General features: G+C 58.8%; 7 protein-coding genes across 7 annotated transcripts; 3 read left to right on the forward strand and 4 right to left on the reverse strand.

The window, feature by feature from the left end:
- Positions 1–897: 897 nt before the first annotated feature.
- On the forward strand, positions 898–3,491 carry MYCTH_2297273 (uncharacterized protein). Its single transcript, XM_003659770.1, has 6 exons — positions 898–1,249; positions 1,544–1,734; positions 1,798–1,854; positions 2,028–2,141; positions 2,219–2,449; positions 2,717–3,491. The coding sequence occupies exons 2-6, from the start codon at positions 1,650–1,652 to the stop codon at positions 3,481–3,483; spliced, it is 1,254 nt and encodes a 417-aa protein (XP_003659818.1). The 5' UTR covers positions 898–1,249; positions 1,544–1,649; the 3' UTR covers positions 3,484–3,491.
- Positions 3,492–4,872: 1,381 nt separating this feature from the next.
- On the reverse strand, positions 4,873–6,349 carry MYCTH_110674 (carbohydrate-binding module family 50 protein). Its single transcript, XM_003659771.1, has 2 exons — positions 5,995–6,349; positions 4,873–5,917 (listed from the first exon to the last, which is right to left on the reverse strand). Exons 1-2 carry the CDS (start codon positions 6,254–6,256, stop codon positions 5,154–5,156), a joined length of 1,026 nt encoding a protein of 341 aa, XP_003659819.1. The 5' UTR covers positions 6,257–6,349; the 3' UTR covers positions 4,873–5,153.
- A 2,036-nt stretch (positions 6,350–8,385) lies between these two features.
- Positions 8,386–10,497, reverse strand: MYCTH_2297279 (uncharacterized protein). Its single transcript, XM_003659772.1, has 2 exons — positions 9,956–10,497; positions 8,386–9,866 (listed from the first exon to the last, which is right to left on the reverse strand). The coding sequence occupies exons 1-2, from the start codon at positions 10,297–10,299 to the stop codon at positions 8,546–8,548; spliced, it is 1,665 nt and encodes a 554-aa protein (XP_003659820.1). The 5' UTR covers positions 10,300–10,497; the 3' UTR covers positions 8,386–8,545.
- Positions 10,498–11,317: 820 nt separating this feature from the next.
- Positions 11,318–12,104, reverse strand: MYCTH_2107298 (uncharacterized protein; the record flags this gene model as incomplete). Its single annotated transcript, XM_003659773.1, has 3 exons — positions 11,318–11,634; positions 11,810–11,915; positions 12,027–12,104. 3 exons carry the CDS (start codon positions 12,102–12,104, stop codon positions 11,318–11,320), a joined length of 501 nt encoding a protein of 166 aa, XP_003659821.1.
- Positions 12,105–15,665: 3,561 nt separating this feature from the next.
- On the forward strand, positions 15,666–19,314 carry MYCTH_2297281 (uncharacterized protein). The gene is made up of 4 exons (XM_003659774.1): positions 15,666–15,981; positions 16,035–16,106; positions 16,176–16,380; positions 16,451–19,314. The coding sequence occupies exons 1-4, from the start codon at positions 15,904–15,906 to the stop codon at positions 19,021–19,023; spliced, it is 2,928 nt and encodes a 975-aa protein (XP_003659822.1). The 5' UTR covers positions 15,666–15,903; the 3' UTR covers positions 19,024–19,314.
- A 1,225-nt stretch (positions 19,315–20,539) lies between these two features.
- Positions 20,540–22,111, reverse strand: MYCTH_2297284 (uncharacterized protein). The gene is made up of 2 exons (XM_003659775.1): positions 21,671–22,111; positions 20,540–21,595 (listed from the first exon to the last, which is right to left on the reverse strand). The coding sequence occupies exons 1-2, from the start codon at positions 21,995–21,997 to the stop codon at positions 20,873–20,875; spliced, it is 1,050 nt and encodes a 349-aa protein (XP_003659823.1). The 5' UTR covers positions 21,998–22,111; the 3' UTR covers positions 20,540–20,872.
- A 626-nt stretch (positions 22,112–22,737) lies between these two features.
- On the forward strand, positions 22,738–24,504 carry MYCTH_99838 (homoserine O-acetyltransferase-like protein; the record flags this gene model as incomplete). The annotated part of the gene is made up of 1 exon (XM_003659776.1): positions 22,738–24,504. One exon carries the CDS (start codon positions 22,738–22,740, stop codon positions 24,502–24,504), a length of 1,767 nt encoding a protein of 588 aa, XP_003659824.1.
- Between the last annotated feature and the right edge of the window lie 116 nt (positions 24,505–24,620).

Here is a 24,620-nt window from a genome sequence, read left to right on the forward strand (position 1 = left end):
GTCGGCTGCAACCGAGCAGGAAAGACCCGGATTACTGTGTAACGATTTCCGTCTTTCCACTCGCTAACGCTTTTCCAACAAACCTCCCGCTATCGGCCTGTGCTTTACAAGTACTGCCGAGTTCCGAATGGACGCGGGACCTCAAACAACCTGATGTGCCCCCCCAACATAATGTAAAAAAAATATGTATGTACAGTAGTTCACACCCGCCTTATCCGCACCGGTCCATCGGCGTCGAGGTCTCGGGCCTCCTCAACCACTGCAGGTGATCATGCAAGCTCGGCCCCTCAATGGTGGATGCTGAGAGTGCGCTCCTGTGCGTCACCTTTGCTTCGTCGCCTTTCTTTGCCGACGAGGGTTGCAGATCCCCATCGCACCAGACCTGAACTCCGTGGCCAAGAAACGGGTCCATTGGAGCTTTGGCCAGCTGTTTCTTCCACCATCACGCGCCCGTCGAAAAGGTCTCATTGTCGAATCCCGCAGGCCCCCGATAGTGTTCTCGTCGCTGCGTGCCGACGCGGCCGACGTTGCTTTTACACCAGAACCTCCCTTCTTGCCGGCGTCGTCGCCGCAGAATCGACAGTGTGCTTAGCCGTCCCATAAATCGGTATCCCTGCTGGGCAGGTTCTGGGATTGGCTGTTGGAAGAAACGACCTGCGACCTTGGAAGAATTGTGGCCTGTTACTGTTGAGGATGGGTTGGGCCTGTGGGTTGGGCGCCGTATGCTTGCTGGAAGGTGCCAGATTTTCGAACTCTTTAGAAAAGCGCCAATGACTGCATGTAGTGCACTACTTAGGATGATGGCAAGAGCTACAAACTGGTTCGAAAAAATTGGGTTGAACTGTCCATATCCATATCCCTCTTTCCTCGCAGCAATCTTGCTGGGGGTATTGGCGTGCTGAACCCGCCTCTGGACCCTGCTCCGTGTGTTGCCGTTCCCGTGCGCCTTCGACGTGCCGAAAAGGGGATCGTACCCTTTTTTCGCAAGAGCGACCTCCACGTCAGGCAGATCGACCCACGTCCCCGTCCTTTGCGGCCGGGCCTAAGAACCTCCATCTCCCCGGTCCTTTCCTTCTGCCAACCCTCCACTCCTGGCTCGCGACTAAAAAAAACCGCCCGCGCATTGAGCTGCGTGCCGAAGTTCCTGCCTTCCCCCTTTTCCCTTCCTTTTGGGGTCCTCTTGTCAATCTGTTCCGCCTGGATCTGTCTGGGTCCATTTGTTGAGCAAAAAGGGCAGTCCTGACTTGCGGTAAGTGCGACTTGAAAACCACGCACGTTGGGGAGCACTGGGAAAGCCCCGAATAATTATTTTTTTTCTCTCCCCCCCTGCTTTGCTGGTGCGCCACACTCGCGGCCGGCCAAACTCTCATCAACTTTCGCGCGCCTCAGCTCCCTCCCCCCCTTTTCCCAAAGCTCGGTGATCTCGGACCGCGCCGCAGAACCAGCAAGCGATTGTGCCCGACACATGCCGCTGCCGCGTCGCCTCAGCGCACCGCCCACTGCGTGCATTGCATCTTGCGTGTGCTAACATCATCGGCTGCAGAGCCAGCTGTCGAGCCGGAATCCTCCACGCCTATTCCAACACACAGCGCTATCCATAATCGTTGCGGCTTTCCGGTCTGCACGCCTCAAGACAGATACTCGTCATCATGTCGGGATACTACGAGCCCTCGCAATGGCCCTCCTCGGGCCAGTCCGGCTGGGACCACCAGACCCCGCCGCCTGCTCGTTCGGGTTTGTCCCCCCATTAGACGCGTCGGGTAACCTAGTCCAGGCTGACATGGTTCCGGCGAACAGGTGCTAGCTCCGCCGTCCCTCGCGAAGAGCCGACCGCCTTCGCCTACCAACTCGAGGGTATGTGATTGCACACTGCGCTTTTGATCCATAGTCAGCCGCTGCCGCCCTGGCCGACGCAGCCGTCACGACACGCAAAGATGGAATCGGCCAGTGGCAGGCAGGCGCCGAGAATGCTGTGTCATTTTATTAGAGAGGAAGCACGGCGCGCTGACTGACGGACTGATATTCAGAGGTCGACCGAGCCATCGACAACCTCGTAAAAAGCGGAAAGATGTTTGGAGGTCCCGGGGCCCGTCGTGAGTCCCTACCCTATCCTGGTCCTATCAGAATGTACCCAGCTTTTGGTAAGTATGCCCGGGACTGGCCGGGCCGCCATCGACGAGCCCGACCGACTGACCTTTTGACCCTTTAACGCTAGAAGGACGCCCGCCTGCCGCCCCCGGTTCCCGTCCCCATTCCATGGCCGATTTTGGTGACGCCCGCGGCCCGCACCCGGGCGCGAACTTGCAGAACTTCTACGCCTCTCAGCGGCACCAGCCCTCGCGCGGCTCGAACGAGGCGGAACAGATGATTCAGGCCAAGAGGAGAATGGCGGCCGCCCAGCGGGAGCGCGACCTGCGGAATTACCATCAAGAGCAGCAATACAACCGAAGTAGGCCGCCCTCTTCTGTATAGCATCAGTCTTCCTACCAGAGAAAACAAAAATCATAGAGCTGCTTCCGGCCCTTCCCGGAGGTCAAAGCGCTTCTTTTTTCCAACCGATGTTGCACCACAAGTGCGGTTCGACGCCCAATGGTCCTGTGCTCTCTGAATTGTAAAGATGGACACTCACTGGCGGAAATATCTATTACTGGTTGCTGGGCTACGAGAAGACAAGAACGTCAAAGGAATCTAGGCTAACGTTGAGTTCTCTTCATAGCCGTTCTTGCCGATATGTCGTACGGTGGCAATAAGCCGGATCGCACCATGAGCCCGGGTAGCTTGTCCGAGGAGGATCGCCGCAAGCTCATCGCTCAGCAGCGTAGCGCCTTGTACGGAGAGGGCCCGTATCCCGAGGGCGCCGGCTACGTTGATGAAACGGGCACTCCGCGGCCCGGTCTCCCTGGACCCCAGGTTGGGCCGGCCGGTCTGCGCGGACACTCCCCGCTGGCTTACGAATACGGACGCGCCCCCCCCGTCCACCCTGACGCGGGCGCTCAAGTTGCTGCTGAAGGCGGCCAGGGGTCGCAGTCCGCTGGAACCAACGAGCAAGCCCGAGCTAACAGCAACTCCAGCCCTCAGTCCAACCCCGGAGGCAAGGGCGTGTTTGATACGACGGTGGCCCAGCAGTCGAACCGCACCAGCGTCTCGTCCCCGGGAGGGTCTCCGCCCCGCCAGGGCGCTCCGGGCAGCAAGCCTTCCCAGAGCTCGGTTGCTCCTATCGGCACCCGGCCCTCCGTTTCTGGCGCCCCGGCGAATCCTGCCCTGAACAAACGGTCCACCACGCCGCTGGCGTCCCCGCTTAGCCAGGGTTACAACGCATCTGGCAACGAGGAGAGCGGTCCTTCGGGCAGCGCCGCCCCCCCTAACACGTCGGCGCCGGCGACTGAGGGTGCCAATGTTGGTCTGTCCGGCTGGGGTGCCCGCCCCAACGGCTGGGGTAGCAAGCCTGGTCTCGGCGGTGTTCAGGCGAGTGTCTGGGGCTGAAATTTCATTTGGTTTGTCACCTGCACCGGCAACACACAGGGTAGCGTTTCGGATATGGAGTCCTAGGAGTCTCGTTTATCAGGATGGCGCGGGTTGAGCAAGGTTGCACGGACATCAACAGGGTGGCGTGGTTAAAAGCAAGAAATGGTGTTGGTTGTTTTTTTTTTTTTCCTTGATTCGGGCAAAGGGCTGGCATACTTTGTTGGGATCGGCACGGCGGGAGTAGGCAGGCGCCTGAGCCTTGATCATTCATGCTTGCTTGCGCACACAAGAGATGGAATTTTGGGAAAACTGCGGAAGGGAGGAATGGGCATTACGGGGCAGTGGGATTGTCGCGGTTGGCTTGGTTTTGCAGTGCATTGGCGTTGGTCGGTCTTGGGCGCCTAGCCAGTCTTTGACTGCCTGGAACATGGGCATGGAGCGTCTTCCCCGGGGACCACCACGACATGGCAAGCGACAACAACAACACGTTTAAGTTTTCCGGACATGGACGGTAGTCCACTGCGTGTTGGCATTCACCTACCCTTGTTTTGCCTGGGCTGCGAGGAAGCAACAAGACTGAAGGGGAGGCGCTTGTCAAGACGACTGATCAACCAGCAAGGCCAGGAACCAAGCTCACAGCCTACGTCTCCATGGGCTTTCTTTCGGCTGCGTTGATATATAGGGAACAATCACGGGATGGGACGGCGTCAAAACCCCTTGTTTTGGCACAATTTGGCGAAGACGGAACGGAGCAGGTTATTACGGAGCGGAGTGGCGGTTGGACGGGCTTTCACCACAATGAGGGAAGGGATTGGGCGAGCTTGCGCAATTTCTCATCTGGGAAGAGGGGGTGTTGGGAGACACATTTTCCATTTTGAACCGGGAGAGGGTGGATGGTTGGCGGGATTCTCTGGGGTTATTGTTTGGCGTTTGCGTTTCTCTATTTCCGACACTACACTGCATGCAAGATCCCTCGTTGACACTTCACACCATCTATACACTCTTACCTAGTGGCTCTACCCGTGGGTTATTACCCTTAATATACATCTCGTCGTCCCTTAGGCTATTTTGTTCCAGATAACCTTGCCCTGGTGATGCCAAGGTGCCAATTCGGAGCAGTCTGCCTTCTAGACCTAGGCGTCGAGCAAACCTTCCCCCTTGTCAGGATAGTTGCTCGTTGTCTAGGAACCTCAAGGAGGGGTGGTGCAAGGTTTGAATGGCCGGATAGAGGAGAATCTTGAGGGTGACCAGGCGGTCCCGGCGGAGTACCTATGGATTCAACAAGGGGGAAAGGACGACGACGTGGTGGTTGAAAACGAGAGGAGGGATTGAGTGAGCGAGAAGGGTACGGAGTCGGAGTCGTATGGGGTTTGGGAATCAGAACACGAGAGAGGCTGGAAGATTTGGCAACGAATTATATATTGGATTCTTCATTCTTATTACATTGGTATCTTAGACTTCTTCTCTTCTTTTTTTTTATTTTATTTTATCTCTTGTTTCAAGCCCTCCCTCTTCTTCCTCTTCTCTTTCCACCTGATGGCCAATATAGCGCCGGCAGTGCGGTGTCCGTTGGTTGATCGGATTCTCTAGCAAGCACATGTACCATGTAGGCATGTACATGGTCGTGTGTACACCACCCCCCCCCCCCCTTTTTCTTTTTTCTTTTTCTTTTCTTTTTTTTCCGGATCTCACTCGATATAGGTCAGCGTGCCGTTGTTGTTGCTTATCCTCTCGTCCAGGATGATGGAGCTCCCGATCCAGCGGCCGTCGCGGAGCAGCTCGCCGTCGAGCCGGCTGCCGCCGTCGGAGAGCCGGAGGTTGCGCGCCGAGGAGGCAAGGGTGCTGCTGTTATTGTTGTTGTTGTTGTTGCCCTCGTTGCTGCCGCGGCCGGGAACCTGGAGGACCTGGCCGGGGTAGATGAGGTCCGGGTTGGCGATGTTGTTGAGGCGCGCAATCTCCTCGAACGAGGTCCCGAAGCGGGCGGCGATCTGGCGGAGGGTGTCGCCGGGCTGGACCGTGACGGTCGACTGGGCGCCGCTGTTGCTGTTATTGTTGTTGTTGTTGTTGTGCCTCGAGACCCAGCGGAAGCTGCCCTGGTCGTTCTCGATGATCTTGGCCAGGCTGATGCTGCTGGCCTGGTACGAGCCGTCGAGGCGCTGGCAGGAGGCGTGCAGCAGGTACTCGCCGTGGGCGTCGAGGCGGATGTCGCGCGAGGAGCCGCTGAAGCCGCCGGCGTAGCTGATGCCGCGGTCGGCGCGGCGCTCGTCGTGGTGCTGCGGGCGGTGGTGCTTCTCTTCCTCCTTGCGCCTCCGCTCCTCCTCCTCCCTCCGCTTGCGCTCCTCCTCTTCCTTCTTCTTCTTCTCCTTCTCCTCGTCCCGGTGTTCCTTCCAATCCGACACTCCGTCTTGGATCTTGTGCCCGGCAATGGCACCGGCAATAGCACCGATCACGGCTTGCGACCAGTTAGGCCTGTGTCCATACAACAATATTACCGAGGAAGAAGAAAAGGGAAGACTGGGTAACACGTACTGCTCGTCTTGCTGTGGCCCGTCAGCTTGCCGCCGATCTTGTTACCGCCCACGGCGCCGGCAATACCGCCACCCACGGCGCCCAGAAAGCCGCGCTCGCCATCCTGGCCGTCCTCCTGGGGCGCGTTATAAGACTCGCGGCCGGGCTGCCCCTGCGGGGGGTATTGCTGCTGCTGCTGAGCGCTGGCATAGTAGGAGGCCGCCTCTCCCTGGCCGTACCCCTGAGGGTGGTTGTTGCCGCCGTGGATGTTGTGGAAAGTCATGGTGGATGATGTGTTGACGATGTTATTATTGGTGCACCGTCTGAGAGCGAGTTGCCTTTGGAGGATGGAAGAAGGGGGGTTGTTCTTGTTCGCGTTGTTGGAGACCAAGGGACTGCTGAGTGGACATGGCCATGTCGGCCCGCCTCCCTTTATATACTCCTAAACGGGCTCCATCTGAGAGAGACCGTCGTGGCTCTGCTTCTTGGGCTTCTTCAGAACCCCCCCCCCCTCCCTTTCGTGTGGATGTAGGCGCCCAAACTGCTAGCACACTGCGCACCCCGCATCCCGCTGGGCATCGCCGCAGCTCGGGTCGGGCAACGACCTCTCGGGTCCCACTCTCGGCCCACTTTGGCAGATCCAAGCCACCCTGGGCAGACCCTTTGTGCTTGGTTGTGCTTGGTTGTGCTTGGGATGGGCCAGCGACGGTGGATACTGAGACGGGTCTTGCGGCTGGACTTGGGACGACCCAAGAGTCTTGGCTTCCGCGTTATCCGCCGCCGTGCCGTCGGCTGCCTGTATGCGTACGTCCGTACTTCGCAATGCCATGGGCGATGTATACATAGTACGGCACAGAAAGCCGCAGATGGAAGAGGGGCCCTAAGAAGGGGGGAACCATCTGGAGCTTTCCCCGTAAGGAGAAGCTCCTCCGTACCTCTCCACTGTCGCGGAGGTTTCTGCCGAGCGTCTCGGCTGCCATTTGTTTGGGTGGTCGAGTGTCGAGTTGGCCGGCACTGGGATGTCCCCTACAAAGTGGGACTCACCGCCGTTTCCACCGCGTAAGCCACCCGAGTCGCGCGACTCTGTACGCGATTACGGAGTAATGCACCTACTACTCCGTATGGTGTGTACATACATTCAGCCCGGCCAGGGTCGTGCAGGGTCCGCAGCAGAGATGATGTGTCCCGCTGCTCAAGGGGCCGGGTGGCAAACATGGGAGATCGGAGAATAAAGGCGGACTGCATATAGTGTACTCCGTAAACGAGGGGGGAAAGGGAACAGCGAAATCGAGGCAGAGCAGTCCAAAACGACCCACTCAATCATGGATCAAAAAACCAGCCGACAAGTACAAAGCAGAATCTCTGAGTCTCAAGAAATCCAAAGTCAAATTATTTAATTGAGTTGATGAGGGAGCAAGGCCGGGGCAACTTGCCGCTTCGCAAGTGCGAGTCAGCCTCTGGTGAACCATAAAAGGGGCGCTCTACCGGTGAGAGACCGTCTCACTTGAAGCTTCGTTTCAACTCTTTTGCCGTCCTTGCCCGCATCGTTCTGGAAGACGGCGAGCGAACTTGACACCTGTGGCGGCTACTGTCAAAGCTGCAACATCGGATCGGGACTTGCGGGGCTCCAAATCGGAGCTCCGGAGACGGCCGCTGCGATGGCCCCACATCTGCTGTGCCCGGACCCACTCGGTCGGCAATCGGTCAGCCGAAGCAAGCGCAACCACAGCAGTTAAGGCCGGCGAGGTGAGGTGATCAGGAATTGGGGTCGCACAACGAAGTGTCGGGAAGTACCTCTGGTTTGACTACGTCTGAATTTCTTTTTTTGTCTTTTTGTCTTTTTGTCTTTTTTTCGTCTCGATTGTTGCCGGTTGGGCAGATGAGGGACGGGAGCTAGCACATACAAACACAGCTTCTTCTCCCAGACCTCCGCACCGCTGGCGCTCGCTCGCCCACCAATCCTAGCCCAGGAGCCAACTCTTCCGGAGCTGACGGCCAATAAGTGATTTGCTTGAAAGACACTTAAGAAAACAGGAGGCGCGCACCGCCTGACACCCAACACACTACCCGTTCCAGTGCTTTATGCCTTGGTTTTGCCCCCCCCCCCCTTTTTTTTTCCCTTTTCCTCCCCTCCTTCTTTCCCAGGGAACATCTGACAGCACACAGCCCGTGCGGCTTCAGGCCTGTTTAGATGGATACGATGCCCGCGACCTTGGTACGGGTCGAGCTGGCAGGAACTCTACTTCTTTTTGATGACGGCGGCACAGTCGCATCAGCGGTTTGAGAAGCCGCGCCGAATCTCAGGAATACCGCTCATCCAGGCTTCAGGGACAACACCAAGTAGGGGGAGGGTTCAGCTCATTCCGTCAACTAGCAAGGCTCTTTCGTAAACATCTCTCGTATGCTCAGGTAGGTAGGAAAATGCGCACTCGAATCGCGGAAGAAAAGAGGAGGCACACTCCCGAGATCTCGACATACACACTTACACATACACAGAGGGAGAAAGAGATGTGTGTGAGAGAAGAGCAGAAAAAAAAAAAAGAGGACACACACACACTCTCTCTCCGCTCAATCACAGCAAGGCCCCGACAGCGACATGAACGACTGTCAACACGACAACCACCACCGAGAGCATCCCGGCCTGGACGACATCTCCCCTGCCCATGCCCGCCACCGGCGCCGCGGCGGCGATCGAGGCCGTGGTCGAGACCTCGGCAGCACCCTCCTCCTCAGAGACCGGATCGTCCTCGCGCTGGGACAGGGCCTCGGCCGGCACCGGCGTGTAGTTGGGATCCGTGTTGCCGTACGAGTAGGTGAAGTAGTCGTCGCAGCCCTCATAGCACGTGTAGGTGCCGTGGAAGACGGTCCACGAGACCTGCGGGGCCTGGGCGAAGAGGGTGTCGCGGGCGGCGTCCCAGACGGCCGTCGTGCTGCCGTACGTCTCGCCCTGCCGCTTGGCCCGGGCCCAGGCCCGGCGGTCCCACACGCGCGAGTCGCTGTACAGGCCCAGCGTGACCGTCTCGCCGTCGAGCTGCGACATGCCAGTCGCGACGCACCACGGGAGCGGGTAGACGAAGACGGCCTGGGTGGTCCCGTCATGCACCGTCTTGGTGGTGCTGAGCAGGCTGTAGGTGAAGGGGACGGCGCCGCCGCCGCCGCCGCCGTCGCCGTCGCCCCCGAACGCGGCCGGGCAGCACGTCTGCGCCGTGGCGTACACGTCAAAGGTCTCGGTCTTGCAGCTTGCGTAGCGCGGGAGGTCGAACGGCTTGTCCGTGTGCGAGTGCGCGGGCGTGTACCCGACCGGGCAGGCCGAGTAGAAGGTCTTGGGCCCGCCGTCGCTCGAGACGAACGAGTCGGTCGGGTAGCATGCCGTATCCCACGGGTTAGGCTCGCCGGCGCCCGTGTAGGTGCAGTCCAGCCAGGGCGGCCTGTCCCCGTTCTCGTAGAGGTAGCAGCTGGCCGAGACGAGCCAGAGGTTGGACTGGTCGAGGCAGGACGCCGCGGGCGTGAACCGGGTGACAGGGGCCTCGAGGGGCGGGACGTAAGTGCCCGTCGGGGCTGGCGTGGGCGTCGGGCTGCCGTTCAGCGGGTTGGACTCGGTCGGACAGGCGCCGTAGCAGGTCGAAGTCGTGCCGGCCGCGCGGTCGGGGTAGAGGTACTTGAGAATCACGGCCGGTTCCGCGACGAGGAAGTCGTGGTCGTAGTCCCATGTCACCTCGGTGGTCGAGAGCGGCGAGGTCTTGACCGTCAAGGTCACCTGCTGATCCGAGAACTCCTTAATGGAGGCGGCCTTGCACATGCCGACGGTGGTATAAGTGACGGGGTACGTGGTACCGCCGATGACGCTGGGGACGGGTGTCGGGACGGTGTTGCCCACGCCAAAGTAATATGCACTGTCACCGTCAGTCAGCCGCTGCAGTCCCTTGCATACCCCGCCGCCCCTGCAAGGGGGGGGGGGGGGGGGGGACTATGTGTAGCTCACGTTGGACAGCAGGTAGACCCGACAATAGTGATCCCGTCAAGCCACGGGATCGTGCTGGTCTCAGCAACCGTCATGCCCTCGGGACAATCGCTGTATGCGGTGCCGGAGGGCGTCTCCCGGGCGTAGGCGTAGCACGAAAAGGCATCGGTGCTTGGGTTTTCGAGTGTGACGGGGCCCAGTCGCGCAAAGGGACAGTTCTCGAGCGTGACGGCTTTCGTCGGGCGCGACGAGAATGGCGGGTAGTAGGTGTTGCACCAGTAACCCGGCGGGCGAACTTCGAACCATAGGTTCGACGGTGCAAAACACGCCGGGTCTAGATGGGCCGACGTCGTCACGGTGGCCATGCTGGTCCAGCTATTGAATCGTCGAGGTGCGCTCTCGACAATGACCGCGCCGGGAGAGGGGAGCAACAGAGATGCGCGAGTTGCAAGGCATCAGCAAAGGTCGCGAAGCACCTGCTTGAAGTACATACTTGTAGCAGATCACGGCCCTCGGCTGGGCCGGTATTTTCTCCAGTCCGGTGCTCTCTAGGTCGCAATCATTCTTAAAGGTACGGATTACTCTAGTAGGTGTGCTTTGGGAAGCCCTGCCTGCCGTTGTATGGTTCGGATGAATGCTTGCAAGCTCAACCCCCGAGCTTCATTCGCTGCCGGAAAAGAAGGATCCTCTTGGCATGGCGTATCAAATGGCAAGCCCGGGCCAGAATATGAACCAGGCCTATCAGGCAACTGCCAATCCGGCCATGGCGGCCTTCATCACGCCATTTACTTACACTAGTAGGTGGGTGGTAAGGTTGCAGGCAATAAATCGCCCAGGAACGCACTTTGGGGAAGCGTGGTCAACATTGAATCTCGCAAGACTTCAGAGAAGTACCTGCTTTTTGGCATCGCGGTCAATCGAAACCGGTTTACGCTGGCACGAACCGAGACTCACATGCAAGACATTTCGGCGGATGCTTGGGACAATATGATGGCAACGCGACGGGGCAGATTTTGCCGTTTTACCTCGAGGCCAACCCACCGGCCAGGCAAGATGGCGATATAAACATGCACGGGCTCTGTTCGTGACCAGGTGAAGCAAACAACCCGTTTTCGGTCGCCTTCACCGTCGCAACGCATACCTAACCAAGAACTCCAGCACGAGGCTCACACTTCTCCTTGTCGCCTCTCTGCTCCCCATCGGGCTCGGCGCCAACCCCCATCACGAGCGCCAACGTCGACGACGTCACAGCCAAGGACGACGCGGACTCCGAATCCTGGCGCCGAACTACTCATCGCCCTTGTCGACCGCGGGACGCCGCATGTCTGCAGGATCCTCAACGCGCCCGTGGGGGCCAATTGCAAGTCTGGCCCAGGGGACGACTTACAGCGCGTTCTCCTTCCCTTGCTTCGTGAGCGGAGAGGGCATCACCATGAACGGCCTCGGAGGAGGGCTGTGATCTGCTAACGGGCCTCTCTGCAAAGCGGCTGGCATCGACTTTCGCATGAAAGCTGGCCGGCTTGTGACGGAAATGGCCGCTTCGCCGATGACAATTGCACCTTGGAGAAGATTGGCAGATGCTGAGAGCTTCCTTGCCGACCAATACTCGAGGTTCTTCTTCACGACGTCACCAACAAAGGACCGGGTATGTTGGCATGTCGACGAGGGAAGGAACGCGGAATGCACGAACCAATGCCCGCCTACAAAATACGAGGAAGGGAGCCCTCAAAGCGAGTCTCGCCGAACACGAGATCATCTTGTTTAGGCTCCTATATAGTTTCGTGATGCGGACGGTTTGTTGGCGCAGAGCGCTCGAGCTCCGAACCCTTCGTTCGGACGGCGGCGACAAGGCGTATCATCTACCTTCAGCCTTACCTTCCATTATCCTGGACGACCGGTGTATGATCTCCGTCTCCGGAGACCAGGGCCTGGAACACGGCTTCTCCCGTCGTCCTGAAAGGGTAGAGAAGTTGATTGTTGGCTTGTAGTTGTCGCCTTCGTAGTTCCCGTCGGTATTTTGCGAACAGCAAGATATATATATGCCCGTAAACGTCAGTTCCAGGAACCCTTAACTCCCGATTGGACCCTTTACGTTGGATCCTTCGCGCAGCCACTCAGAAGGCCACAGCAGCAAGCCCTGCTGACCATGGCTCCACCGCTGCGTGGCCATGGGTGGCGAGCCGTTCCTTGGCCCAGGCATGTCCAGCCCAGCCGCGTGGTCAGCTTCCCCGCGCCAGGGGGAACCCAGACACCTCTCAGCCCTCCCTCCCGTTTTGAATGGTGGGAGCTGCGGGATGAGCGGTGATGTGCCTCCAGAGTACCGGAGTAATGTTCTTAAAAAAAAAGTCCAATCATACGGTTGCCTGTCTTAATAGGTAGCAATCCTGGTTACGTGTAAAGAAATGTGGTATATTTTCATCGACAGGGCGGATAGAGTTTCTAGCTGTCTGGAAGATCCAGAAGATCGAAAAGGTTAGCTCCCATTCCCCTCCACAATCACCCCTCAAATGCAAACAGCGCTGGTCGCGAAACTGTCCCTAATTTTACCTATGTAGTTTGTTTTTTTTTTGTTCCTGTTCTTTTCTCTATTTCAGAACAAGGAAAGCATCTCGTTTTGGCACTCGCAGACTCGCAAAACACTGCAGCCTCTCTAACCAACAAACAACGGTGCCTAGGCGAGATGTGCACTAATGTTTCTCGTATTAGATTTGCTAAGTGAGCATCCATGCCTGAGCCAGGACCGCAGCTCGGGCCCAAGGCTTGGAACCACGCTTTTCCTAAAGCGCTTGCGGTCGCGGACCTGAGGACCCCGAAGAACATGCGGACGATGGGCTCCGCAAAGGGTTAGAAGTCAACGGATACTGTATTGTATATATATATATATATATGCATGCTCGGCAGTAGCCATTTCACAGGTCCCATCGGCGCATTCCCGGCGGTAAGTGAAGGAACATTGTCGGGTTTGGTGAACCTGGTTCCGGTCAACCACGAATGGGAAATACCCAAAGCATCGAACATCTCGATCAGTCCGTTTTCTAGAAACAGAAATAGACGTGTTGGGTTACTTTGCACCAGTCGGAAATATATGAAGGTGGCATCTGATGTACGGAGGTACTCCTCGTATCCTCCTTTGGTCGCAGTTCTATATCCGTACTCGGTGGCCTCCCGTGATCAGGATGGGGAACGAGCTTGCTGGCCTGGGAGCACATCACTCACTTGCACCGTATCGAAGGGACAGCGCGACTGGATTACACAACACTATTCATAGACTCGGTGAGCGAGAGGGTGCAGTGCCAATCTAGCATTGCGCAGGACATACAATGTATATTCGCACCCGATCCCAATGTCTTGCCGCCGTCGATTGCGGGGGGAGGCGGGGGGCACACTACAGCTACTCCGTGCACTAGTTGTAGAGAAGCCTGGGACGGGGGGCATGGACGCGCGACGGACAGGACGGGAAGAAATTCCACAGCAAACACGCATCGCAGCTTCCAGGCACGGTGGGGCCGCACTCGCCGCACATGATGAACTGAGCCCGTTGGAATACTAAAGGTGAAGGGCCCGTTGCTTTACGGATACTGCTTGGCAGGGAGTCGATGCTTCCCACACTCGACCGGCTAGATTTAGTCGGACCATCTTTGATGGTGGCATTGAATATGCAGATCATAGCTTTGAGGTCGAAGATGAGGTCGTCCAGGTACGAGCACACTAGTGCTGCTAGAGCTACTGAGACGCGTTCGTAGCTGTCACGCTCGCGTGCAATGATTGAGCGATTCTGTGACGGTGAAGAAACACGTGGTTGGCTTTCGAAATGGTTTGGGCCAGTGGCATGACGGCTTTGCCAGCAAGGTACTCCGTACCCCGGCTGCCAGGGCGAAGGCTAGCCGCGGGGGTTCAGGCCTTGCATCCTGCTGCTACCAGTCATGAACGACAGTCCTCGCTGCTCTCGGTCAAGGCGACGACGGCAGCATTGAGTGAACACACAGTGTGAGCCGCAATGAGACTACACTAATTACCTTGGGGTATGGCTAGCTTCCACATCCTAGTCCGTGGGCGATTAGACTAGTGCTTCGTAGTTGGAGATCAAGCAGTAGTAACCGAAGGGAGGTACAACAGAGAAGCGAGATGGGCAAGGCGTACCTGTTCCTGCTAGCAATTGGGGCACCCCTTTCGGGTCGGCGGACCCTCAAACAAGCCAAGGTTCATACTGTTATTGCAGGAAGGAGCCGGGCTACTTGAAACTCAACCGCGCTCTGCCTTACTAATTAGGAAGTCATAGTGATTCGAATGGAACACCACTTGCGTGCGCAAGTGGGAAGGTAAGATATGGAAAGTCACCAGAACTACCTGCCTCTTTCAAGAAAACTACTCTGGTACAGCTCATCTGCACATGATATCTGCCTGACTCGGGTACCAAGATTGATTCTTGGAAGACGGCGTGGCTCACGCGAGGATCGCCCACAAGAAGGACAAAGAAGCCGGGGCAATGCGCCAAGAATCATCCAGCTGCGTGCAAATTGTGACGCTATCTTAAGTGTATAACTTTGGCACAGAAAGGAGGAGACAAATCTGGCCTTGGAATGACCCTATTTTTTTTTTTTTTTTCACGCTTCCAAGTTGTTCTGTGCGAATTTCGGCAGTGCGGTTCTGAGAACTGGGGAATCTCGCGCGATCTTCCGAGGCGTGTTGGTTTTCGCCGGGGGCCTGGCGGGGCTGACTCTGCGTCTGACTGGCCGGATGACTGCTGTGGATGGTTGTGGAGCGGCGGGCCAATTGGCTTGATATTGCCAACCCTTGAGGAGAACTCCTTTTGGTCAAGTAGCCTTCTCCGTGTGGCACGGGCTTGGCTCGCAAAGTAGCAGCAGCCCAGGCTTCCCGCTTTGAACGCAGCGTCGACCCCAGGATCGCATCGGTCAGAAACGGTCAATCGCCTTCCCATCACAACGCATCGCGAGCGTCAGGCCACGCCACTTGCCCGAGCCAAGTCTGCAGCAAGCGCACGTCGAGCTGTGCACCGCCCTCAAACTTCATGGACGGCCAGCCTGCCACGGCTGAACTCAAGCATCATTACCAGTCCCACGCTTGGTCGGGCACTCCTTCTGCGTCTGCGACTCCGAGGCTCAAACCAACGGCTCCGTCGGAATCCTCCCCCGGTTACTTTGGCACCCAGCTCGAGCTGCTCCCCATCCTCTTCCCCCAGCAGGTCTACCAGGACAAGCTTCTCCAGTACAACAAGCTCGTCTCGGCCGGTCGGGGCGGTGGAGGAGGGTTACAGAGCCCGCAGCTGCCTCCCGTGCTTTCCTCGCCGCAGGCCAAAGCCTCCACGCGGTCGAGGTCGTCTTCCAAGGTGTCAAACAAGGATAACTCGCACACGAAATCGGCCGCGCAAAGCTGTCATGGGAATAGAGCGCCGAAGTCATCAGAGATCGCCGACCGCGCGCTTGTGAAATCGGGGAAGGAACCGTCCTCCAAAATGTCGGCCAAGAAGTCATCCGAGCAACCCGCGAGCCGTGACGGGTCCGCGCGATTACCGTCCTCCGCTGGCCAGAGCGCTCCCCCCGCCGCCGCTGCCCAGTCCAGCTCGGTGCCCTCAACACCCCACCAACATCCTCGCAAGTTCTCGTTCGAGTCCCGCGAACACTCCCCCGGCGCCACGCAGAACCACTCTCCGCGCTCCGCCTACTCCGAGACGAACGGGAACGTGCCCTCTCTCCGCCCTCTCCCTCCCAGGCTTGGTGGATGCCGCTTCGAGACCGCAATTCCCCACTCCCGCCGAAGGATGCCCTACAGTCTCGGGACCGACAAGCTGGAGAAGGTCGATCCGGACAAGATCAAGGTCAGGTTGTCGAAAGAGGAGGAAGAGAAACTCGAGAGGGACATGCGGGAGCTGTTTAACCGGCTCTTGCCCACCGAGGCCATCGAGATGAACCGGCGGAAGCTGGTCAGCAAACTTGAGAAGCTCTTCAACGATGAGTGGCCGGGCCACGATATTCGGGTACACCTTTTCGGGTCATCAGGAAATCTGCTATGCTCCGACGATTCTGACGGTAGGCGTCCCGGAGCAGCCTTTCTTCTTTTAACCTACGCTGACATGCTGCAGTGGACATCTGCATCACCACCCCCTGGCGGGATCTGGAGAGTGTTTGTCAGATCGCAGAACTTTTGGAACGACGTACGAGCCCCTCGCTTTTTTGCCTTGTTTTTGCGGATGGCTGACAAGAATCCAGACGGCATGGAAAAGGTTGTCTGCGTTTCGTCGGCGAAGGTGCCCATCGTGAAGATCTGGGACCCCGAACTGAAGTTGGCCTGCGACATGAACGTCAACAACACGCTGGCCCTCGAAAACACCCGCATGGTGAGGACGTACGTCAGCATAGACGATCGCGTGCGGCCCCTGGCCATCATCGTGAAGTACTGGACGCGGAGGAGGGTCATCAATGATGCAGGTTCGCCGCCCCCAAACTTAAATCCCCGACGTACGATGACCAGTAACCATTTCTCACACCTGCCACACAGCGTTTGGCGGGACTCTGAGTTCCTACACTTGGATCTGCATGATCATTGCCTTCCTCCAGTTACGCGATCCTCCGGTGCTCCCCGCGCTCCACCAACGCCACAACCTGAAGCTCCTCAAGCCCGATGGAACACGTAGCGAGTTTGCCGACGACATCCCGAAGCTGCGCGGCTTCGGTTCGAAGAACAAGGACAGCCTGGCAGCTCTCCTGTTCCAGTTCTTTCGGTTCTACGCGCATGAGTTCGACTACGACAAGTACGCCTTGTCAATACGGATGGGCAAATTGCTGACGAAGGTGGAGAAGAACTGGCATATTGGATCGAACAACGCGCTCTGCATCGAGGAGCCGTTCAACACAGTACGGAACCTGGGGAACACGGCCGACGACACGTCCTTTCGGGGGATACATTTGGAATTGCGAAGGGCGTTTGACCTCATCTCCGAAGGCAAGTTTGAAGAGTGCTGTGAGGAGTACGTGTTTCCCAAAGAGGAGGAGAGGATATGGCAGAAGCCGGCATCAGCACCAAGGCCGGTTCTCTTGAGGAGTTCCTCGCAACAACAGAGCGGTGGCGGCCGCGGCCGCGGCGGGTTCCGTGGCAGCCGGCAATTCCACCGGAATAGCAACGCGAATCGCAGGGCCTCGTCGAGTGTCACGCACGACAACAGCCAGGCTTTCACACCGGGATCCGTGCCCTCCACCCTGAGTCCCCAGGATATCTTGTGGTATCAGGCCCAGAATCCCCAGCTCGGCGTGCCTCAGGAAATCTTTACCACGTCGCTCAATGCGCTAGCGCACGAGACGATGCGGTTCCAGCTGTACACGCAGCTCAACCAGCAACAAGTGCTCGCCCACGCCCAGCGGATGCAGCAGAACGGTTCGGCAACGGACAGATCCCGCACCAACTCGTTCGACAAACCTCCACTGACAGCCCCGATCCGGCCCGAGCTCATGTACGGCTTTGGATTCCCCATCCAGCACACGCCCTACTTCCATCCGGGGTTCACCACGTACCCTTCGTCCCCGGCGTCGGCGGCCCCGCCATCCAACGGGCAGCCCGAGTTCCGTAGGAGCCTCCACCGGAACCCTCCCACGAGTGATTCCAGCACGTCGTCTGGCAGCGGTGCCCTTAGGTCGCAATCCCAGCCAGCGTCGAGAACCCCCGTGGCCGCTTCGCAATCTACGGGCCCATACTCGACATCTAGTCAGTCGTCTTATCATGGGGTATCCGCGTCGCTCTCGCGCCAGATGGGTGGCATGCACATATCCGGTTACAGCGTGGACGAAGCTGGTGACGGAGGATCCGACGACGCGGCGGCGAAGTCGTCAGATTCGCCACCCCAGGACGACGGTCCCCGTTACATTGGGTACTATGTGAACGACTACACGAACCATAGCCGCCAAGCGAATGGCTTCCCCAGTAACGGCAACGCCGGCAATGGAGTTGCATCCGGCGAGCGTAGCCAGAGCAGCCAGGGAGGAGGGGGAGCACGTCGCCGGTTGTCGACCGACCAGCTTCCTCAGTCCATCTTGGATCGGAGGATCAAGCGGACGTCGCGGTCGCCATCGCCCATGGGGCATGCCAGGACTGTGTCTACTATCGGCGTAAACTCCACGCCATCGCTCTCGGCACCTTGTTTAGCTCAAGCTAACGGGAAACCACCGTCCAAACCGCTGGTGGTTAACGGGACCGCATCCAAACCGGCATCAACTCCCGGGGGTGCCTACCCTGCACCGGCCGCCGAAGTCCTCGCTGCCAATGACATCAACATTGACAGCCCCCTGCACATTCACGGTGCGAGCCCCGGCAATTCGTGGCCAGAACCGCACAGCACCACCCCGTCATCCAGCAGCGCCGAGCCTCAGGCAACGCCCGCTTCGCAGCGGCCCGTCATTGTGAATGGCTCTTCAACGAACCGCTCGCCATCTGCCATGCCTCCTAACATGGTGGATGCGTCATTCCAGCAGCGGGTTGCCATGGGTCTTCAGCCTGCTTATTCCGCCGTTGCCGGGGACCCGAACAACATCGCGGGCTTCTCGCGGGTCCATACTCGGCAGCCGCTGGCGCCACTGGATCTAGCCATGGGCGACTTTCCGGTCCAGCAAGCGTTGCCGCACCTCTCCCCCGTCTACGAGCAGCGCACCCCGTCGCCGACGGTCCCGCGGAAGTTTGAGCCATCGCCCGTCGCTCAGTCGTCAGGGGCTCCCTCGACAAAAGAGTTTCCAAAAACTGCTCACAAGGCCTCCAACAGTGGCAACAGGTCACCGAACGGTCCTCCCGCGAGACAGCAGCAGCAGCAGCAGCAGCAGCAGCAACAGCAACAGCAATCACAGCAAGACGCCACGGTCCGATCGCCAGCCCAAGACCACAGAATCAACGGGTTGGCAAGGGAGAACGGACATGTCCGCGCTGCTAAGAGCCAGACAGAGAGCTTCGGCGGATGGCAGAAATCCAAGTCCCGCAAGAAGGGTGTTAGTGATCTGAAGCACGCGGCGGGAGCAGCCGCCAATGGCAATGGCCTTTCGCCCCACAGCGAGCCGCCCCCCAAGAATGATGCCGACAGGAAAGGCGGCTGAACGAGTCTCCCTTGTCGCGGGTGGTGATGCGCTGTCGTGCTTGAGTCCCGCCGAGCAGCTCCCCTTGCCGCTAAAAAAAGAAAAAGCCCCAGTGACTAGGTGGCTTCTGTTTGGATACGCGGGTACCCGCGGCTTGGGTCTAACCCTACCAGTTTGCACGGCCATTACTCGTTAGTTTTGAGGCCGCCTCCGTTGTTGTTATTGTTGTTGTCGCCGTTGTTGATGTCGTTGTCGTTGTTGGACAGCTCCTTTTCCTTCAGGATCTCGCCATCTGATTGAGGCCGTTTGTGCTATGCTATGCTGCATGGAGTTGCATCTAAAAGGCTCTGGGTGCGGTGCTGGGAATGTCTGGAGTTTCGGAAAGTGTACGATTTTTTTTTCTTATTATCATAGGGCATGCGGGCTGGTTGCTTTTTGGACTGGCATACATTGAGCGAGGGTTTCTATCTTGGGGCGTGGGCATCCATTCCAGTTTATGAACCACGGAGCGACGACAACGACGATGGCGACGGCAACAATGACGCCGCCGACTGACCTGAGTGACCCAGAAGATCGAGCGTTATCGCTTCGCGGCGATTAGATATGAAGCGAAGAATTGTTAGGAATATCAGCGATGACGGGCGGGCCTTAAGGGGGTTGGTGGGGTCAGCAACGGAGATGCCATGGCAACATGCTGGGCAAGGCAAGGGAACGAGATTCGACTCGGCTCGGCGCAGCGGCTTGCGGTCACGAACGAGTCCCTCCGGGCAGCGGCGACAGCAGCGGCGGCCGCAGCAGGGAGCGACCCGGCAGAGCGGGCTCGGGTGGTCGGTCAGTCACCGACATGTTTCAATGTGTCTGGTTCTTGTCTTGTGTAACAGGGAGAAAGAAAGGATTTGACTGTTTCCAAAAAGTCCCTCTTCTCCCCACCCTGAGCGGTCGTGTCTCTCTCATATAGGTTCTGTGCGCATCATGGATTTTTTTTATAGAATGGGATACCATGGCTGCGGTTTCTGGTTTTGCTATGTTTGTATTGGAAGAAATATGAAACGGAGCGGCGGGACCAAAAGCATGGCAGAGCGGGAAAGGGGAAGGGCATGGCTATTTCCGTCATCACACACACACCCGCAGCACGCGAAGCGCCACAGGAGAGAGGACAGCAAGATGAGGAATGGATACGGAATATGGTCAAAGCATGGTTCATCCTTTTGGTGAAAATACATGTATGCCAACGACTAACCCTTCTGTTTCCTCTCAAGCGGTTGAGGTCTAGTCTATATCAGAATTTGCGGATGGAGAACAGTGTCTGGGCCTCCCGGTCGTGACACCACCTATCCCACCCCGACCGCGCCACTTCCACGATGCAGATTAAGGCGACTCACTTGGCTCGGGGTGAAAGAGAGGAACAGACAACATTGGTGGACAGCTTGAGCCCAGCTGACGTTCTGTGATTGCGGGCAGCGGAGACGGTTGGTTGTCTGTTTCCCGCCTTATCTTGACTCGGACCGCCGAGTCGGAGACCAGCGGTTGTGATCACGGCCGCCCGGACCGAGAGAGAAGTCAACCCTTTGCTTTCAGGGGACAGAGTGCCCGTGTAACCAAGGAATTGAGTTTGTTTGGCACGTTGCCCTGCTTGGCCTCCTTGTTCCCAGGTCTGCTTTAGTACAGATTACTCCGTACCTCCGGAAGCTGTGGCGGGATTCTGCATCGGCTGGCAGATGCATGTCTCGCGATGGGCAAAAGCAGTTCTCCGAGCTTTGTGCACAAGAGGTTCTATGTGTCTTATAGAGAGAGAGAGAGAGAGAGAGAGAGCCTTGGGCAAGGAACTGTGTGCTTTCTCGACGCGAGATGATGCTATGAGGATTGCTGCTCAAACGGCATAATACACGTCCATCCTGACCGACTCGACGTGGTTGGCCCAGCCGGGGAATCTCGCCTTGGCCCAGAGGGTGACGATGTCGCCCAGCTTGAGGTCGCGCACAAATTTGCCGTTTCCTGTAGCCTTGCCGCGGCCCTGCTCTGCGAGCCTGGTGGCAGCCTCGGGGTCGCGCTCAGGATCGATGTCGTCCGTGTAACTCCAGACGACGCAGTGGGTCTGCGTTTCCCTCTGCGCGGTGATGTTACACTGGACCTTGTACTCTTCTCGCGCAAGGAGGTCGTGCTTGAAGACGTAGGCTTGAGCCTCCGACTGCCACTCGACCTCTGGATATACGGTGCATAGGTCATCCAGCTTCAGTGATGGGCCGTGGTCAGGCTGCTGCGGCGGTTGGCCGCCTGCCGAGCTTATTTGCGAGGGACTCGATCTGCACCAGCGCTCCAGCCCGGCCTCGAACCAGGTCCACGAGCCGTTGTAAGTGCCGTGGTCCCCAGGCGCGCCGCCCCAGCCTTGGTCGTGGCTGCGAATGGTAAAGACGATGCGGCGGCAAGGGTGCGCTAGCAGCGATATGGGTGATGCGACGAGCTCCTGGAAGTCGTCGACCAAAAATTCCTGACCCGGCGGTCGTGGTTTCGGCACCGTTCTGTGGATGGGAGTGTCGCCCATGCCTCGGGACACGCGGTTCCAGTTATGCAAACCGAGCGGTGGGGAGCGAAGCTAGGTCCCGAATTTGTCAGTGAGCGACATTGCTCAACAGAGCCGAGACGGCAGTAGGGCAGAGGGGAGACGTACGAGAAAGACATTCTCTGTCGCGGATCTGTTTCCAAAGTTATTCTTTCCACGGGCGATCAAGCTGTCGTTTGGGTAGTCGACCCGGGTCGTGGTATGCGGCCAGTACTCGGCATGGTCGACGATGGTATCGACAATCTCTGGGGGCAGACGAAGGGCCTTGCACAGCATCGCCTTGGTGACGAGAACATCGGCAACGCTAGGCTCATAGGGACCCTGCGCCGCGGTGGTGCTCTCAGTAGTCATCTTCTTTCGAGTCCAAGTTGCATACGTGTGCAAGGCCAAGAGCGAGGCGCCGAGGGTTGCGGCGATTCTGGTGTCGAAGAGCATTCGCAAAAAGAAACCTGAGTTGCGTAAAAGAGAAACCGAAGCGGACAGGTTATTTCCTATTACAGAATGCGATGGTCAGGCAGCAGCGCGGTGGTTGATGCGCACACACTCTGGACCTTGCTCGCTGAAACAGCGCGGAACGCGCACGAGGGGCACGTCACTCAGTGACATCACCCCCACCCTTTGCGACCAGATGGCATGCACTGATTCCGTAGTGTACCCTCCTCCTCCGTGCTGCGTATGGTAATACACGCGGGGATGAAGAGGGTCTGCTGCTGCCGCCCACTGGTTTGGACCCACCTTGCATGCTTACACTACATAGTAATTTTGCTTACTGAAGATGCCAAGACGGCACGTGAAATGACGAATTCCGCTAAAAACGGGCAGACCCGCAGCGTGGAGTGGTGAATGTGAACATCCAGCGGAGCGCAGTGCTCGACCCCGGGCCACGGCGCCGGCAACGGCCGCTGTTGCCCGGAACATGGCGGCAGAGTGTGTATGGAGGTAGGGATTTCCATACCTACATAGTAAGTTAACTACGGAATACCGCGTACTCATTCTTTTCTTTCCAGGAACCTTCCTTGTGCACCGACAACGCTTGCGCGGCCGCGCCGAGGCCAGAAAGACAGCTCGCCTACGGACATACCTTCTTTTTCTCTCTCCCTCTTTTTTTTTCCTTTTTTTTCTTTTGCCTTTTTCCCTCTCACGGTTCGGATCCTCTTCGCAGGAGGACCCCAGCAATGAGGTCGCGCCGAGCAGCGTCGACCCTGCGCCATGCACAGGCTGCCGTCTCCGATGCCGTGGCATTCCGGAGCGGCGCCGTCGTGAGGCCCGTCTGCTGCAATGCGGCGCCGGCCAGCACCCGGCGGTTCACTGCGGCCACGACGGCTGCTCCCGCGACAATGGCTCTGGCCCCTCCGGGCATTCCAATCCCGAACGTGCCCCGGAGACCCGGCTTCCGCCAGCAATTCGCTCCTAGGGCACCGGCCCGGCGGTGCCTCCACGGGCAACCACCTCGGCGCAGCGGCGCGCCCTCCAACCCGGCCATCCAGTTTCCCTGTCTCGACGCCCTCGAAAACCGGTCGGCAACCCTCGAGCGGCAGGCGTCGGCGCGCTCCGACAACAGCGGCCCGGAGCCGCATTACACCGTCGGCGTGACCAAGGTTTACCACTGCAAAGAGCCTCTCCTGCTCGACCATGGCGGCCACCTCCACGAGTTCGACATCGCCTACGAGACGTGGGGCCAGATGAACTCGACCCGCTCCAACGTGATCCTCCTCCACACCGGCCTCTCCGCCTCCTCCCACGCGCACTCGACCGCCGAGAACCCGCAGCCGGGCTGGTGGGAGAAGTTCATCGGCCCGGGCCTGGCCCTCGATACCAACAAGTACTTCGTCATCTGCACCAATGTCATCGGCGGCTGCTACGGCTCGACCGGCCCCTCCAGCATCGACCCGCTCGACGGCCAGCGCTACGCCACCCGCTTCCCCATCCTGACCATCCAGGACATGGTGCGCGCCCAGTTCCGCCTGCTCGACCACCTCGGCGTCGACGTCCTGTACGCCAGCGTCGGCTCCAGCATGGGCGGCATGCAGTCGCTCGCCGCCGGCGTCGAGTTCCCCTCGCGCGTCGGCCGCATCGTCTCCATCTCGGCCTGCGCCCGCAGCCACCCGTACAGCATCGCGATGCGCTACGTCCAGCGCCGCGCCATCCTCAACGACCCCAACTGGAACCGCGGCTTCTACTACGGCCGCGTGCCCCCGCACGTCGGCATGAAGCTCGCCCGCGAGATCGCCACCATCACCTACCGCTCCGGGCCCGAGTGGGAGCAGCGCTTCGGTCGCCGCCGCGCCGACCCCTCCATGCCCCCGGCCCTGTGCCCGGACTTCCTCGTCGAGACCTACCTCGACCACGCCGGCGAGAAGTTCTGCCTCACCTACGACGCCAACAGCCTGCTCTACGTCAGCAAGGCCATGGACCTTTTCGACCTCGGCCGCGCCAACCAGCTCGCCACCGCCCAACGCCGCGCCGAACGCCTGGCCGCCCTCTCCCGATCCGCAGACAAATCTCCTTCCTCCTCCCCATCCTCCTCTTCCACCACTGGCAGCAGCAGCAGCAGCAGCAGTACCGCCGGCGGCGCGCCCACGTGCAGCCTCACCCTCCCGGACAAGCCCTACGAGGAACAGCCGCAGCCGGTAGCCGACACGCCCATGCTCTCGGCGCTGAGCGCCGAGACCTTCCCCCCGCACCAGCCGCAGCAGCCCCCCGCCGACCTGGTCGCCGGCCTCGCCCCGCTGCGCCACCACCCCGTGCTGGTCCTCGGCGTGGCCAGCGACATCCTGTTCCCCGCCTGGCAGCAGCGAGAGGTGGCCGAGGCGCTACGCCGGGCCGGCAACGACCGGGTCGAGCACCACGAGCTGAGCGAGGTCCAGAGCCTGTTTGGGCACGACACCTTCCTCCTCGACGTCGAGGGGGTCGGCGGTGCGGTGAAGAACTTTCTGGGCTGAAGCCTAGCTCTGAAATGGCTATGTGGCACAGTTGGACGAGAGAAGGCATGGATGTAGCGAATTTTTAAAAAGAAAACAAGGCTTAGGGCGCGGTTGGATGCTTTTCACACACGGCG

The sequence above is a fragment of the Thermothelomyces thermophilus genome, chromosome 1, assembly GCF_000226095.1.
Source record: "Thermothelomyces thermophilus ATCC 42464 chromosome 1, complete sequence".
NCBI classification, from domain to species: Eukaryota; Fungi; Ascomycota; class Sordariomycetes; order Sordariales; family Chaetomiaceae; genus Thermothelomyces; species Thermothelomyces thermophilus.

What these genes read in the sequence shown, in the direction of transcription:
- MYCTH_2297273 (XM_003659770.1), top strand. Translation starts at nt 1,650, where the DNA reads ATGTCGGGATACTACGAGCCCTCGCAATGGCCCTCCTCGGGCCAGTCC. An exon ending in CCCGCCGCCTGCTCGTTCGG is followed by an intron (nt 1,735 to 1,797) that starts GTTTGTCCCCCC and finishes TCCGGCGAACAG; the next exon opens with GTGCTAGCTCCGCCGTCCCT. An exon ending in CTTCGCCTACCAACTCGAGG is followed by an intron (nt 1,855 to 2,027) that starts GTATGTGATTGC and finishes ACTGATATTCAG; the next exon opens with AGGTCGACCGAGCCATCGAC.
- MYCTH_110674 (XM_003659771.1), bottom strand. Translation starts at nt 6,256, where the DNA reads ATGACTTTCCACAACATCCACGGCGGCAACAACCACCCTCAGGGGTAC. An exon ending in GGGCCACAGCAAGACGAGCA is followed by an intron (nt 5,918 to 5,994) that starts GTACGTGTTACC and finishes ACTGGTCGCAAG; the next exon opens with CCGTGATCGGTGCTATTGCC.
- MYCTH_2297279 (XM_003659772.1), bottom strand. Translation starts at nt 10,299, where the DNA reads ATGGCCACCGTGACGACGTCGGCCCATCTAGACCCGGCGTGTTTTGCA. An exon ending in GGGTCTACCTGCTGTCCAAC is followed by an intron (nt 9,867 to 9,955) that starts GTGAGCTACACA and finishes TGACGGTGACAG; the next exon opens with TGCATATTACTTTGGCGTGG.
- MYCTH_2297281 (XM_003659774.1), top strand. Translation starts at nt 15,904, where the DNA reads ATGAGTGGCCGGGCCACGATATTCGGGTACACCTTTTCGGGTCATCAG. An exon ending in ATGCTCCGACGATTCTGACG is followed by an intron (nt 15,982 to 16,034) that starts GTAGGCGTCCCG and finishes GACATGCTGCAG; the next exon opens with TGGACATCTGCATCACCACC. An exon ending in CGCAGAACTTTTGGAACGAC is followed by an intron (nt 16,107 to 16,175) that starts GTACGAGCCCCT and finishes GGCATGGAAAAG; the next exon opens with GTTGTCTGCGTTTCGTCGGC.
- MYCTH_2297284 (XM_003659775.1), bottom strand. Translation starts at nt 21,997, where the DNA reads ATGCTCTTCGACACCAGAATCGCCGCAACCCTCGGCGCCTCGCTCTTG. An exon ending in CGACAGAGAATGTCTTTCTC is followed by an intron (nt 21,596 to 21,670) that starts GTACGTCTCCCC and finishes TTCGGGACCTAG; the next exon opens with CTTCGCTCCCCACCGCTCGG.